This window comes from Petromyzon marinus, chromosome 8 (genome assembly GCF_048934315.1).
Source record: "Petromyzon marinus isolate PM22_M1 ecotype Great Lakes invasive population chromosome 8, UKy_Petmar_22M1.pri1.0, whole genome shotgun sequence".
Taxonomy (NCBI): domain Eukaryota; kingdom Metazoa; phylum Chordata; class Hyperoartia; order Petromyzontiformes; family Petromyzontidae; genus Petromyzon; species Petromyzon marinus.
Genome location: NC_133674.1, coordinates 8,999,270 through 9,012,273, shown reverse-complemented (window position 1 = coordinate 9,012,273; position 13,004 = coordinate 8,999,270). Strand labels below are relative to the sequence as shown.

The window sequence follows — 13,004 nt, the reverse complement described above, 5'->3', positions numbered from 1 at the left end:
AGGATGAATCCCATTTGAAAGAGAAAGGGGCCTCCTTTTGTATTGTATTTAATGTCCCTTTTGTATTAAACCGAATCCAAGAAACAACAGAAGATTCTGTCTTTAAGTTTTTTTCCAAGTCCTTATTCTGTGTTTAACCAAAGCTAAAATCAACCCGTGGTCTACCATACAAACTATCATATGACGGTGAATGTCGATTGTCACTCCAACCTCTGGCTGTAACGGCATCAGTCACTGTGCATCGTGCTGATTGCATCAGTGCCAATGTTCCACAGCTGCTATTGGTCAGAAATTTTAGACAATAACAATGCATTAGGTGCAAATGCGTTTAGAGGATTTGGCTGCTATAAATTTGCACGTGATAAGCCACTTCATTGGACTCTTCCGAAAAAGAGCCATATAACTCAGTGGGCCTTACCTGATTAAATAAAGATGGAATTGAATAAAAGTTTGATTTTTTTTTTCATTATGCCACACATTGTTGTTATTTCTATGCAACATTTTTTACATATAAGTTGAAGGCATTGTCTATTTGATAACCCCGTGTTCGGTTTTAAATGGGTTTTTTATGGTTGCTCTGGCATTCAATGTGAAATTATTGACATGTGGTGTTTGTGCTGTGATAATGACAGTGCAATATATTAGAATAAGAATACTGAGGTGGTGCTTATCTCCTGTTTTCATCCCTGAGCCAGTGGAGGGAATTCCATATTTCCTATGGTGCTGATGAGTCTATCCATAGGATAACCACTGCTGACTTCCCCACAAAGTGGGATGCATTTTATCGAACCTGGGAGGATGAAGGACTGAGTCAAACCCCAGCCAGGAATTTAACTTGCAACCTTCCGAATGCGAGCCACTCGTCCAATGGGCTGATGCACCGGCCAGATGTTTTTTTCATGTTATGAAATGATGATACATTATATAGCCACCCAAATCACCATGCGCTCTCTTGTGATATGGGTATCAATTCCTAACATTTGTCTGCTTTTTCAGGCGACCCTGGGAACTATTCTGATTACTTTAATCTGAACGGGAAAACAGCTGAACTGCAACTTTTGCAGCCAGTAAACCGTGACATGTTCCCGCAGTTTGATCTTGTGCTGAAGGTAGGTGTGTGTGTACATGTGTGCACATGCGCATCGTAGTGTGAATGCGAAACACATTTCCATTACATTGAGGGAAAAGAGGTGGACTGCTTGGCTTTGTAATTGGCACTTAATATTCTGCCATGTTCTATCTACGGCTGGATGAAGGCTTCCCCATACCACACTTGTATTTTCAGAGGTTAATTGTCCGCTTATTTATTTTGTTACTTATATTCTATACAATAACATGCATGATTAGTTTGTGTTGTGTATGACTGCATGTAGCTTTGCACTGAACTCGGATCTATATCTAACAGCGAATATACTTTGCCGTAGAAATATGGCAGCTTACCAACATTGATTCAAGCAAACCTGACTGCTGATGAGACTGAATTTTAAAGCAAGTCCAGAGTTTCCCATGTACTGAACTAATGCTGCTGAAATTATGCACTCCCAGAAGGCCATGTGGGATGTCTAAAAACACGTATTTATTTCTGCGGAGGGACAGACGTGCGAAGGAGGTGAATTGTTTCTCGTTGTGTCCAGGCTGAGCAGGATAATGGGCATCCACTGCCAGCCTACGCTGCACTGCACATTGAGATCCTGAACGAGAATAACCAAGCTCCGTACTTTGAGAGGACCATGTATCAAGGCTACATCCTGGAGTCCGCCCCCGTGGGCACCACCATCTCTAGCACCCTCCAGCTGGACAGCCCTCTGAGCGTCGTGGCTCTGGACGCCGATGTTAAAGAGGTGAGTCGGGGTAGATGAGACGAGGAGGATGCGGCCATCAGGGCCCCCCTCAACTTGTTGCTGTGCCACCTGCCACGATTGCAGTTAGCCCTGCAGCACCCCCCCCAATTTGATTTTTGCTCATTGAAATATTTCACCTGGACAATTCCCCCGATATAGAACATCAAATTTTCAAGGGTGTCCATGGTGCCGATTGACATACACATAGCAGACAAATAATGACATGTGGACACATGTATTGGATCTATAATTTATAGATTAAGTTTCTTATTAAGCTTTTCATACGTTGATCATCGTACCAAGTCAATGAACGTTGAAACTGGTCCCGAGATTGCATGTATTGAACCAATGCTGCTGAAATTATGCACTCCCTAAAGACTGAGCAGCTTTCAGATGCACTTCTGCGTCCGTCTGGAACGCTCTTCCTTGCGATATTAGGAAGCCACTGGAGCTATGCACTTTTAAATCTAGATTGAAAATTAATTTGTGTTAAACGTATTTTTTATGTTTAGTTTTGTTGTCCTTCCCGCGTACCTCCGATTAGCATGGTTGGCGACATACGGTGCAAAAGAATTTCAACATACATATATGGGATGTGTAAATCTTAAATATTTTGTATGTGCAGACAGACCTATGTGTGAAGGAGGCGAGTTGTCTCTATTTATATTCATCACTTGCATTCCCCGCAATGCCGCGAGCAATTTCCTTGCGCTGTGCTGTGCTGCTTCATGGCAGACAAAGGACCCACAGCTGCAGGTGTCGCTACAAGGCGCCAGCGCCGTGTTCGGGGTGACAAGCTCCGGCATCACGCGGTTCCTCACCCTGCTGCAGCCGCTCGACAGGGAGACGCGTCAGCAGTACTCATTCACGGTAAAGCAAGGCGCTGGTGGTACCGGCGGTGGCGCCGGTGGTACCGGCGGTGGCACTGGTTGCCCCCGGTTTGCCGTGCGGTGCTGGGGGGGGGGTGTGGCCGGGCCGAGGTGGCGCCGCGTTGTTGACAGGGAGTGGCGTTCGGGTCAAGGTTCAAGATTTTTTTCGGGTGACCAGGGTGGGAACTCGAGGACATCGTTTGCAAAAGTGACCCGGGTCACTGAAACGACAAAAGTGATAAAAAAAAAATACATAAAAGTATAACAGTGAAGCGAACAAAAATCTGAGCAAAATGAACTTCTTCTTGGTTCTTTCGGTACAGTAACGTAGAATGAGAATAAAACAATAAAACAAAATAAGGCAATGAAATTATCACGACGTTTCGGCCACAACAGTTCTGTTCCTTCACCTGAAGAAGGCCGAAACGTCGTGAGAATTTTATTGTCTTATTTTGTTTTATTGTTTTATTCTCATTCTACGTGACTTTACCGAAAGAACCAAGAAGATGAATCCTTGCAGTCACGAAAGCTTTAAATCGAAAAATGAACTTCGTTTACAAAAAAAAACAGTGCACCAACAGAAATCTTTATCAATGTAATACATTTTCCGTTACAAAGTTGGCTCAGGAAATTTTCTTTTGAAAACCACTCAGTGTAGGAGTAAGTGACAAAAAAACATTAACATGGATTTTGGGTGGTTTTGGCACTCGTGTGTAAACTGACCAGGATATGCGCGAAATGCAAGCGAAGATTGTGCGTGGTGTTGTGGTTAATGACGAGCCTGGCCACGGATTGTAGTGCCCGTGGTGTTCTTATAGATATCAAGAGTGATCGATGAACTTGTGAAGACACGTTTGAGGTTCAGATGCCTCATCCAATCAAACCGATAGCCTCTGCCGTGCATTCCAGGATCCCCACCGTCGCTCCACGGCAGTGCCCTGCATTCAAGTGCCATGGCAGTGACTGAACAACAACAAAAAACAAATGAAAAATCATTAGTCTCCACTTCCCTTCTACCCACACAACGAGAGTCTGTTTACGTTTTAACTACCTTAGGCGCTCGTCCATCTGGCTAGATGTGAGACGAGTCTTTGGAAAAGGGGCTCTTTGTAATGCCATCAGGTGAACTGCCAAACAGGGTTTCCGTGCGAATGTTTTGTTTCTAACTCGCAGGTTCACAAAAGCAACATCATCATTGGCAGCAGTAGCCCCCTGCCTTTCTCTTCCTTTCTGGATTGCACAGACCCTTTATACATTAGCAGCAGCAGTACAGTGAGGGAAAAACAGTATTTGATCCCCTGCTGATTTTGTACATTTGCCCACTGACAAAGAAATGATCAGTCTATAATTTTAATGGTAGGTTTATTTGAACAGTGAGAGACAGAATAACAACAACAAAATCCGGAAAAACGCATGTCAAAAATGTTATAAATTGATTTGCATTTTAATGAGGGAAATAAGTATTTGACCCCTCTGCAAAACATGACTTAGTACTTGGTGGCAAAACCCTTGTTGGCAATCACAGAGGTCAGACGTTTCTTGTAGTTGGCCACCAGGTTGCATACATCTCAGGAGGGATTTTGTCCCACTCCTCTTTGCAGATCTTCTCCAAGTCATGAAGGTTTCGAGGCTGACGTTTGGCAACTCGAACCTTCAGCTCCCTCCACATATTTTCGATGGGATTAAGGTCTGGAGACTGGCTAGGCCACTCCAGGACCTTAATGTGCTTCTTCCTGAGCCACTCCTTTGTTGCCTTGGCCGTGTGTTTTGGGTCATTGTCATGCTGGGATACCCATCCATGACCCATTTTCAATGCCCTGGCTGAGGGAAAGAGGTTCTCACCCAATATTTGACGGTACATGGCCCCGTCTATCGTCCCTTTGATGCGGTGAAGTTGTCCTGTCCCCTTAGCAGAAAAACACCCCCAAAGCATAATGTTTCCACCTCCATGTTTGACGGTGGGGATGGTGTTCTTGGGGTCATAAGCAGCATTCCTCCTCCTCCAAATACGGCGAGTTGAGTTGATGCCAAAGAGCTCCATTTTGGTCTCATCTGACCACAACACTTTCACCCAGTTGTCCTCTGAATCATTCAGATGTTCATTGGCAAACTTCAGACGGGCATGTATATGTGCTTTCTTGAGCAGGGGGACCTTGCGGGCGCTGCAGGATTTCAGTCCTTCACGGCGTAGTGTGTTACCAATTGTTTTCTTGGTGACTATGGTCCCAGCTGCCTTGAGATCATTGATAAAATCCTCCCGTGTAGTTCTGGGCTGATTCCTCACCGTTCGCATGATCATTGCAACTCCACGAGGTGAGATCTTGCATGGAGCCCCAGGCCGAGGGAGATTGACAGTTATTTTGTGTTTATTCCATTTGCGAAAAATCGCACCAACTTCTCACCAAGCTGCTTGGCAATGGTCTTGTAGCGCATTCCAGCCTTGCCTAGGTCTACAATCTTATCCCTGACATCCTTGGAGAGCTCTTTGGTCTTAGCCATGATGGAGAGTTTGGAATCTTATTGATTGATTTCTTCAGTGGACAGGTGTCTTTTATACAGGTAACAAGCTGGGATTAGGAGCACTCCCTTTAAGAGTGTGCTCCTAATCTCAGCTCGTTACCTGTATAGACACCTGGGAGCCAGAAATCTTTCTAATTGAGAGGGGGTCAAATACTTATTTCCCTCATTAAAATGCAAATCAATTTATAACATTTTTGACATGCATTTTTCCGGATTTTGTTGTTGTTATTCTGTCTCTCACTGTTCAAATAAACCTACCATTAAAATTATAGACTGATAATTTCTTTGTCAGTGGGCAAACGTACAAAATCAGGAGGGGCTCAAATACTTTTTTCCCTCACTGTAGATGAGCCAATTACCCAGGCACACCCTGGTTGTCAGTCGCATCCATATTTCTCTACTGCAAATATCATTGTTATTCTTGAATCATCCCCCAGCCCGATTGGATTAATCTGTTTCCCAAAAGTCTATCGCCTTCATGGCTTCCCACACCTCCGATTAGCACGGTTGGCTACGTATGGTGCGAAAGAACTTCAACATACGTGCGTATTTGCACGAGCCAAGACTTTTCGCTTCTCTAGAAATAAAACCAGTGATGTTGACCAACCGGCACCTGTTTAGCTAGAGCGGTGGTGACTACACACGCCTGTAATCCAGCGCTGTGGAGGAAGTGAAGGTTTACGGATCGCACAGACGTTGTAAAACTCATTTGCTGTGGACATGGAGGTGCCATACCCTGACTTGCCACGGGATGGGATAGAGTGTTTCCCCCTCTTGCACGTGTGTGTTTTCTGCAGGTGCTCCAGTTTCCTACCTCATATAAACACTCATTGATTGGCCAATGACACCTTCATATATAGAAAACTGCAGAGCTTGGGCAAATTTGGTGCCAGCTCACTGCGTGACTGCCCTTCTGCCTCTGAGCCGTTCCCTCTGTATGAGAGTGAGAAAATGCTTTGCAATTATTACCGGTGCCCCACCCTGCTACAACCACAAGCGGCTGCAACACACTTGGTCCTGGTGGTGAGTCCTGGTCCTGTTGGTGAGAATGTTGCGTGTGCCTCTGCAAGATGATGGCCTCGGACGGGGTTCTGCACAGCGGGCCGGCCAACGTGACGATCCTGGTGCTGGATGCGAATGATAACACGCCGGTCTTCACTTCTCTGTCGTATATTGCCAACGCCTACTCCAATATGATACCGGGTGACCCTGTCATACAGGTTTGTGTGTTTGCACACTTAGCTATTGATGATCCAGCACTCGCTAATTCACTCCAGCCATTCGTTCTCTCATCGGCGGTTAGTCGCCTCCTTATCACACTGCTATCACTATTATCATGGTTACCTTTCCCATGAACTTCACTCGTTGATGACTCCACTCATGTTGACGATTCGGTCTACCTCACACTGACTGTGTAGTCTCATCCACACGGTGTTCCACCACCACGCTGCAGGTCACAACAACACACTTACTCGCCCAACTCACTCACCACACTGCAGGTCAAAACACTCCTCTTTCTGCTTCATTCATTGGCTGCTCGACGTTTTGGTGCTTTGCGTCTGTGCTCAGCAACCGCGTAACAAGCCATGACAATCATCTCTGTTGTTTCCTCTTGCATCCAGTCGCAGCCACGGGGTTTTTCAACTTGTATCAGCCAGACACACTCGTGGGGGTGTTTGTGGTGTGCATGACGGGTTTTCATCCAATCTTTGGGGAATGGATGGGGCATATTCCTGATCCTTGTGAAATATTTTTTATTTTCCAAAACTGGTTATTAGGTAGCAGCAGATAATTATAATCACCACAAGACGGTCCACTTGAACGTTTATGACAGTGTACTGGTGTGTGTGTGTAAATTTCTTAATTGTCATTTGTCAATTGAGAGTGGTGATGGTGTTACATGGCATGGTCTTCACAAGCAATGGGAATTTTAGCCATAATATAATTTTTTTGTTTAACCTTACTAATTGGCTGTGTCGGGTGGTGGCGGGTTTAACAACACATTTATATTTAAATGAGAATATTCTCGAGGCAAAGTTTGAAGTCTTGTGCTATTTCAGACACCAGATTTTTGGTCTACTTTTTTATATCCCATATGTAGTAGCTGCTGCATCTCATACAGCCAATGTCAAGCGTTCAACTTGTAAAAAGTGGATAAATCACAATTGCAAGCATAATTTATTCTTCAAGTTTTGCCATTTATATGTTAATGTTTATGTATTTATTTGTTAAACTGATGACACGTAATAATTGTTTATTTATTTGTCTGTGTCACTGATGGTCATTAATGGTTGTGAGTTGAACAAATGAGCATTTCAGCTGTGTACCAGGTCGTGTCTATGAATACAAGAAGTGCTTGTAAATATATACGGCCGTCAGGTGACGTAGCAACAGTGTGCATGGTTGCGCACCTGATGAGATATACAGAAAGTCAAATGAAACGTGTTGCATGAAACGCAATGTGACACCGAGAGTAAATATTCCATTCCTTATTAACACGCATTCCTTGCTTCCTCTGCAGCTCCTAGCAAGTGATGCCGATTCAGGCGTAAATGGAAATGTGCACTATCAGATTCTGGCTGGAGACCAGGGCCAGTTCGTCATCAACAATGTCACGGGGCTCCTGAGCGTGGCAGGGCCCAGTGGCCTGCTCGTGGGACGCACCTTCACCCTGACGGTGCAGGCCAGTGACGGCGCCCCGCCTGCCGACAGAAGGTGCCTCCTGCCATCACGCTGTACATTCTCATGGCGCACTGCATCACGATCGGTCAAGATCATTCATTGAGTCGTTGGTTCGATCCCGAACCTAACGCCTGCGCATTGCGTGTTCTCCCCGTGGTCGCGCGGATCTTTCTCCGGGTCCTCCATTTCTGTTACCCCCACATTTCGAATCAACATGTGTTTCGAGTATTTGGCTGCTCTAAATTTTCACATGATGAGCCACTTATTTGAGCTGTCATTTGGCAGGCCGCTTCTGAAAATGAGCTGTGTAGCTCAGTGGGCCCTACTTGGTAAAATAAAAAGAGTTTAGTTTAATTCAGTATTAATTCACCAAAGTTTTATCTGCTTCATCGGAATCCCGCAGCTGTGCAGTAGACACGCAGCAACCTCCAAGCTCTGCCCCTCCTCAATGTCTCCCACCATTTGGTATGAGGTCTTTTCTTCCCCGAACTCGTGCAGACCACTCCAACGTCTCTCTCAGCAACCGGCCCTCCCCCGTCCTGCCTAACCACATCGACAAACTATCGCCTGCCATGTTCTCTTGCGCAAATAATAATTGCTTTTCCTGTCTTGCCACGAAGTTCCCAGCATCACTTTTAGGCACCTGAGCTTAAATGCCAATCACTTATTTTCGAGCTGCTAAGTTAGAGGGCAGCTCTCTGATCTATACAGCAATACAGATGGCACTTCTGCCTTGAATGCACTTCTCTTTACGCTCAGACGCATCTCTCTCCTCTTCCTAAGTGATGTCCATAGCCCATCAAAAACACACTTCGTAGCACCAATAAAGCCCACCACTCAGCCAAAATACATTGCAGAATACACTTCACTATGCTTGAAGTGTAAAAGCTATTTACATCTTACACGTGATGGCTGTATTGAGACCCTATACATCAGTTCGGGTGACTTTGATTGTTTACATGCTAAGAGCTGCAGGTCACGGACACACAGTAAGTACATTATTAATTACCCATATAAGTAAAAGTTATTTCTTGCTTGAATGAGCATTGAGTCAGTGCTTACCTCTTATTTACAGCTCTGAACCAGTGATGGGTATTCCCCATTCCTGTGGTGAACCACTGTGGACTTAGGGGGTAACTCATTTCACCAACACCAGAAAGATTATTATTATTGGCCTTTTGATTGACTGCAGGGATTCATATTCTTGGTTCTTTTGGTAAAGTCACTTGGAAGGGAAACAATAAAATAATAATAAAAAATAAAAATATTGTTATATATTTTTATTATTTGATTGTTTCCCTTCTACGTGACTTTACCAAAAGAACCAAGAATATTATTGGCCTTGTTTACCCAGGTACTGCCAAGTTTTTACAATTAGGGGCCAAGCTGCTGCTGCGTGAGATCCCAATTGAGAAAGGTGCAGGTAATGTTTCAGCATTGAGATGTTTGGTCGATACCAGTTACATTGTAATGGTTTATTCGCTACGGGACACCAGAGGAAACGGGGGTGGGGGGGGAGGAATATACAAACTCCACACAGAGAGGCGCCCAGGTTGTGAGTTGAACTCAGGAGACTCTCGCTGTGAGGCACAGGTGTAGCCGTTGCATTGCCCTGCCGTCCTTGATGATGGGCTGAGCCAACCTCCGGCCAGAATTTTTACTTGCGACCTTCCGAATGCGAGCCGCTCATTGTAACACTCGGCCATCTGGCCGGTTTTACTTGTACATCTGATATTAGTAATACAAATTTTGATTAAATAGAACAAACGCCACATTGCCAGAGATGTCTCTGCAAACAAACACAGGAAGCCAGCACAGAACTGGTGCGATTAATTTTCCTTTCCATCAGAGCCCAAGAGAGGCCAAAGCAAATTACAAACAAAATCACGTCCGTTAGCATCAAGCATCGAGACAAGGAACACATTCACATGCCTAGAGAGGAAAGAAATATAACTCGCCATTCATGGGCAACCATGTTTGAGAGTTGAACTCAGGTCGCCAAGTTCATAGTGCAGTGTTTGCTAACCAGTGCATTACCACTCAAGCAGAATATTTGTTTTATATTATATTTCAATAGGAGCCCAGTACAGAGCACAAACTGAGACGCGAGGGGGGGGGGGGGGAGTACAGAGCGGGGTGGGTTTACTTTTATACAGAGAAGGGAAGAAAACGACTTTAAAAAATAAATCGGAGGGTGCAGGGAGGAAGGAGGGGGACAAGCAGAGTATTTTTAAATGCATCATTGAAAAGATTAATTACCCAATTAATTAACAACAAAAAACCTCTACGAAGCTGCTATGGGTGACTGTGTTGTTGTGTTGCTCGTTGCTCAGGAGCTCCATTGCCACCGTATACGTCGAGGTGCTACCCCCAAACAACCAAAGCCCTCCCAGCATGCCCTTCAGCTTCTACAGCATGGAGGTCAGCGAGGCCCTGAGTGCCGGTGCCTTCTTGCTCAGTGTGCAGGTAACCACAATACCTCGCTTGAACCACAATACCTTGCTGATCTCGTCAAGGAGTATACACCATCACGTGAACTCCGCACGTCCTCACAGCGGCTTTGTATGCATGTCGAACTTTTTTCGCTCCATATGTAGCCAACCATGCTAATCGGAGGTGTGGGGGAAGGAAAGCTCTTGGCTAGCCATCGAACAAAGACGGTCACCGCATCACTTGCTTTCAGATGGGATTCTGCGGCCGTCTGGAACTCTCTTCTTTCTGATAATAGGAGCTATACACTTTAAAATATAGACTGAGAATACTTTCTTTAGAACTGCTTTTTTGTGTTTAATTTGTTGTCCTTCCCCAACACCTCTGATTAGCACGGTTGGCTACATACAGTGCGAAAGAAGTTCAACATACGTACGTACAACGCACTGCAAGCAAGTGCTCACATGCAGAGAGAGGGCTCGCACAGCCTCGGCGATGGGGCCGGCACGGCGGTGGATTAACACCGCAAGGTTTCGCAGCGATCGCCCACAACGCAGGAAACACCCAATACGCATTCGAGTTAACGTGGAGAATATGAGAAACAGAATGAATTAGCGGACAATGCTCATGATTCTCATGTCGGTCCCTACACGTCAACAATGAAAGTATTCTTTTACACATCCCATCAGCCACATGGCCTTCTGGAAGTACGTCAGTTCAGCGGCACCATGATATTAAGCACAGGGAGACAGTGGCGCGGTGGTTACACACTGCACTATGAACCCAACGACCCGACTTCCATTCCCGGCGATGGCTAACAGCAGTGACGAGTGATATCTGAACGGATCCTGGGCCTCCCCAACTTAAACCCACACTGACCTGCGTGTGCGGTTTAGTGAAAAACACAACATGGGCACGGACAGCCCCATGAAGGATCTTGATTATGGCTTGTAGCCCTGAGTCAGGGGTGGAAATTGCACATTCCTAAGGCACGGGAGAGCATTTCCAATATGGTGAGGGCAGGCTTGTAGCTAATATTAGACTGGATTGAAAGCCAGTGGAGGGATTTGAGGATTGGAGTAATGTGGTGTCATATATGGATGTAAGTGAGAAGTCTGGAATGACTTATAGATCATCTGCAGTTTGGAAGTGAGGAATGTGGGGTTGCAATAGCCCATATGCGACTCAAGGCATGAATAAGGGTATTACAGAGATGGAAGTTGGAAGTTCTGTAGACTTGAGAGGTGTGGAATCAATGCACCACAACTCCCATATCCGTCAATTCCGTACGTGCTTTGCTGTCGAAGCTTTAACCCGTGCCTGTAGCACTTCTCCCTTCATGCCTGAAACATTTTCCTCTATGCCTCCCCCCCCCCATGTATGTACCCGTGTATGTATGTTGAACTTCTTTCACACTGTACGTAGCCAATGATGCTAATCCTAGGTGCGGAATAATCCCTGATTAGAAGCATTGTGATAATTAAAAATACCACCACCGTAATTTTCACCCACACCCCCACGACAGATCAACCTGGTGGTCTTGTGTCGTTTTCGCTCAGGCCGTTGACCGTGAAAACGACCCGATCGTCTACAGCATCAAGAGTGGAAACCCAGACGGAGCTTTCTACCTCAACTCCAGGTGGGCGCACATTTAGCCACACGATCGTCGCGTCGCAGCGATCTCCTGCGACTCGAGTGAGCATTGACGCTGTACTCGCCCTCCTGCTTACAGCCCTGAGCAAGTGGTGCAAATTCCACATTTCTATGACGGGGGGCGAGTCTCTCCAGAGGACAACCACAGTTGATCTTGCCCCACAATACGGTATTCATTTTATCCAGCCTGGTGGGACGCTGGGTGGAGTAGTCTCACTGACAGGTGTTCAACTCGTGCGGGGTTCCCTGGCTGGATACACCTGCAAGCCACTTGGAGAGACTATTCTATTGTTGTGTGTGGCATCAATGTGTTCGGGAGAGAAATGCCCAAGTCGTGGTCTGCTAGCCACGAGAGGGCTTCAGGAGAGAGTTCGTGGAGCTTTTCTGTTCCTCCTCCTCCTCCTCCAATGAAGGCGTGCAGACCACAGTGGTTTACTGCATGGTCTGTAGTTTGGGTGGCATGGCCACAATAACACACTCCTGCGGCTTGTCTTTAATTGTCCACTTTATGAAGATGTGCACATCGGCCTGTTGCTGCTCTGATGCAGTTGACGGTTCCACCAGTGTCTTCGAGGAGGAATGTCAAAGCCAGGAGGTGTGACGTTTGGGTCTCCAATGAGGTGTTTATTCTGGACAGCCACATGATTCCACTGTTTGCCAGCAGCGTTCCTCCGGATCTGGGTGAGCCCATAGGATGGTAACTGATGAATACTGTTGCTTTGTTCATCGTATGTGCTCGTCTTGAGGGTTAAGCTTGCCCCCCTTTGTTCCTCAGCACTGGAATTCTGTCCCTGTGGAAGTCTTTGGACCGTGAGACAAGGGACCAGTACCAGCTGATCCTAACGGCATCTGACGGACATCCTAATGGGGTCAGCGAGCTGTCTTATCCATCAGCACATAACCTTCCGGCCCCCATCACTACCCCTTCATGTATTACCTCTATTGCGATCACATTTAATCATCATCACCACCCATTGCTTATCCACTGCTGGATGAAGGCCTCCCCACA

The 13,004-nt window shown here is 45.9% G+C and overlaps 1 protein-coding gene across 14 annotated transcripts in view; it reads left to right on the top strand.

The window, feature by feature from the left end:
* Positions 1–13,004, top strand: part of LOC116940200 (protocadherin-15) — a 112,212-nt gene that overhangs the window by 67,572 nt on the left and 31,636 nt on the right. For all 14 annotated transcript variants that reach the window (XM_076065606.1, XM_076065605.1, XM_076065599.1 and 11 more), the window contains 8 exons: positions 997–1,109; positions 1,635–1,841; positions 2,577–2,711; positions 6,301–6,450; positions 7,752–7,945; positions 10,246–10,378; positions 11,902–11,981; positions 12,771–12,864. In XM_076065606.1, coding sequence (XP_075921721.1) covers positions 997–1,109; positions 1,635–1,841; positions 2,577–2,711; positions 6,301–6,450; positions 7,752–7,945; positions 10,246–10,378; positions 11,902–11,981; positions 12,771–12,864 — 1,106 coding nt within the window. The remainder of the gene's footprint in view (positions 1–996; positions 1,110–1,634; positions 1,842–2,576; positions 2,712–6,300; positions 6,451–7,751; positions 7,946–10,245; positions 10,379–11,901; positions 11,982–12,770; positions 12,865–13,004) is intronic.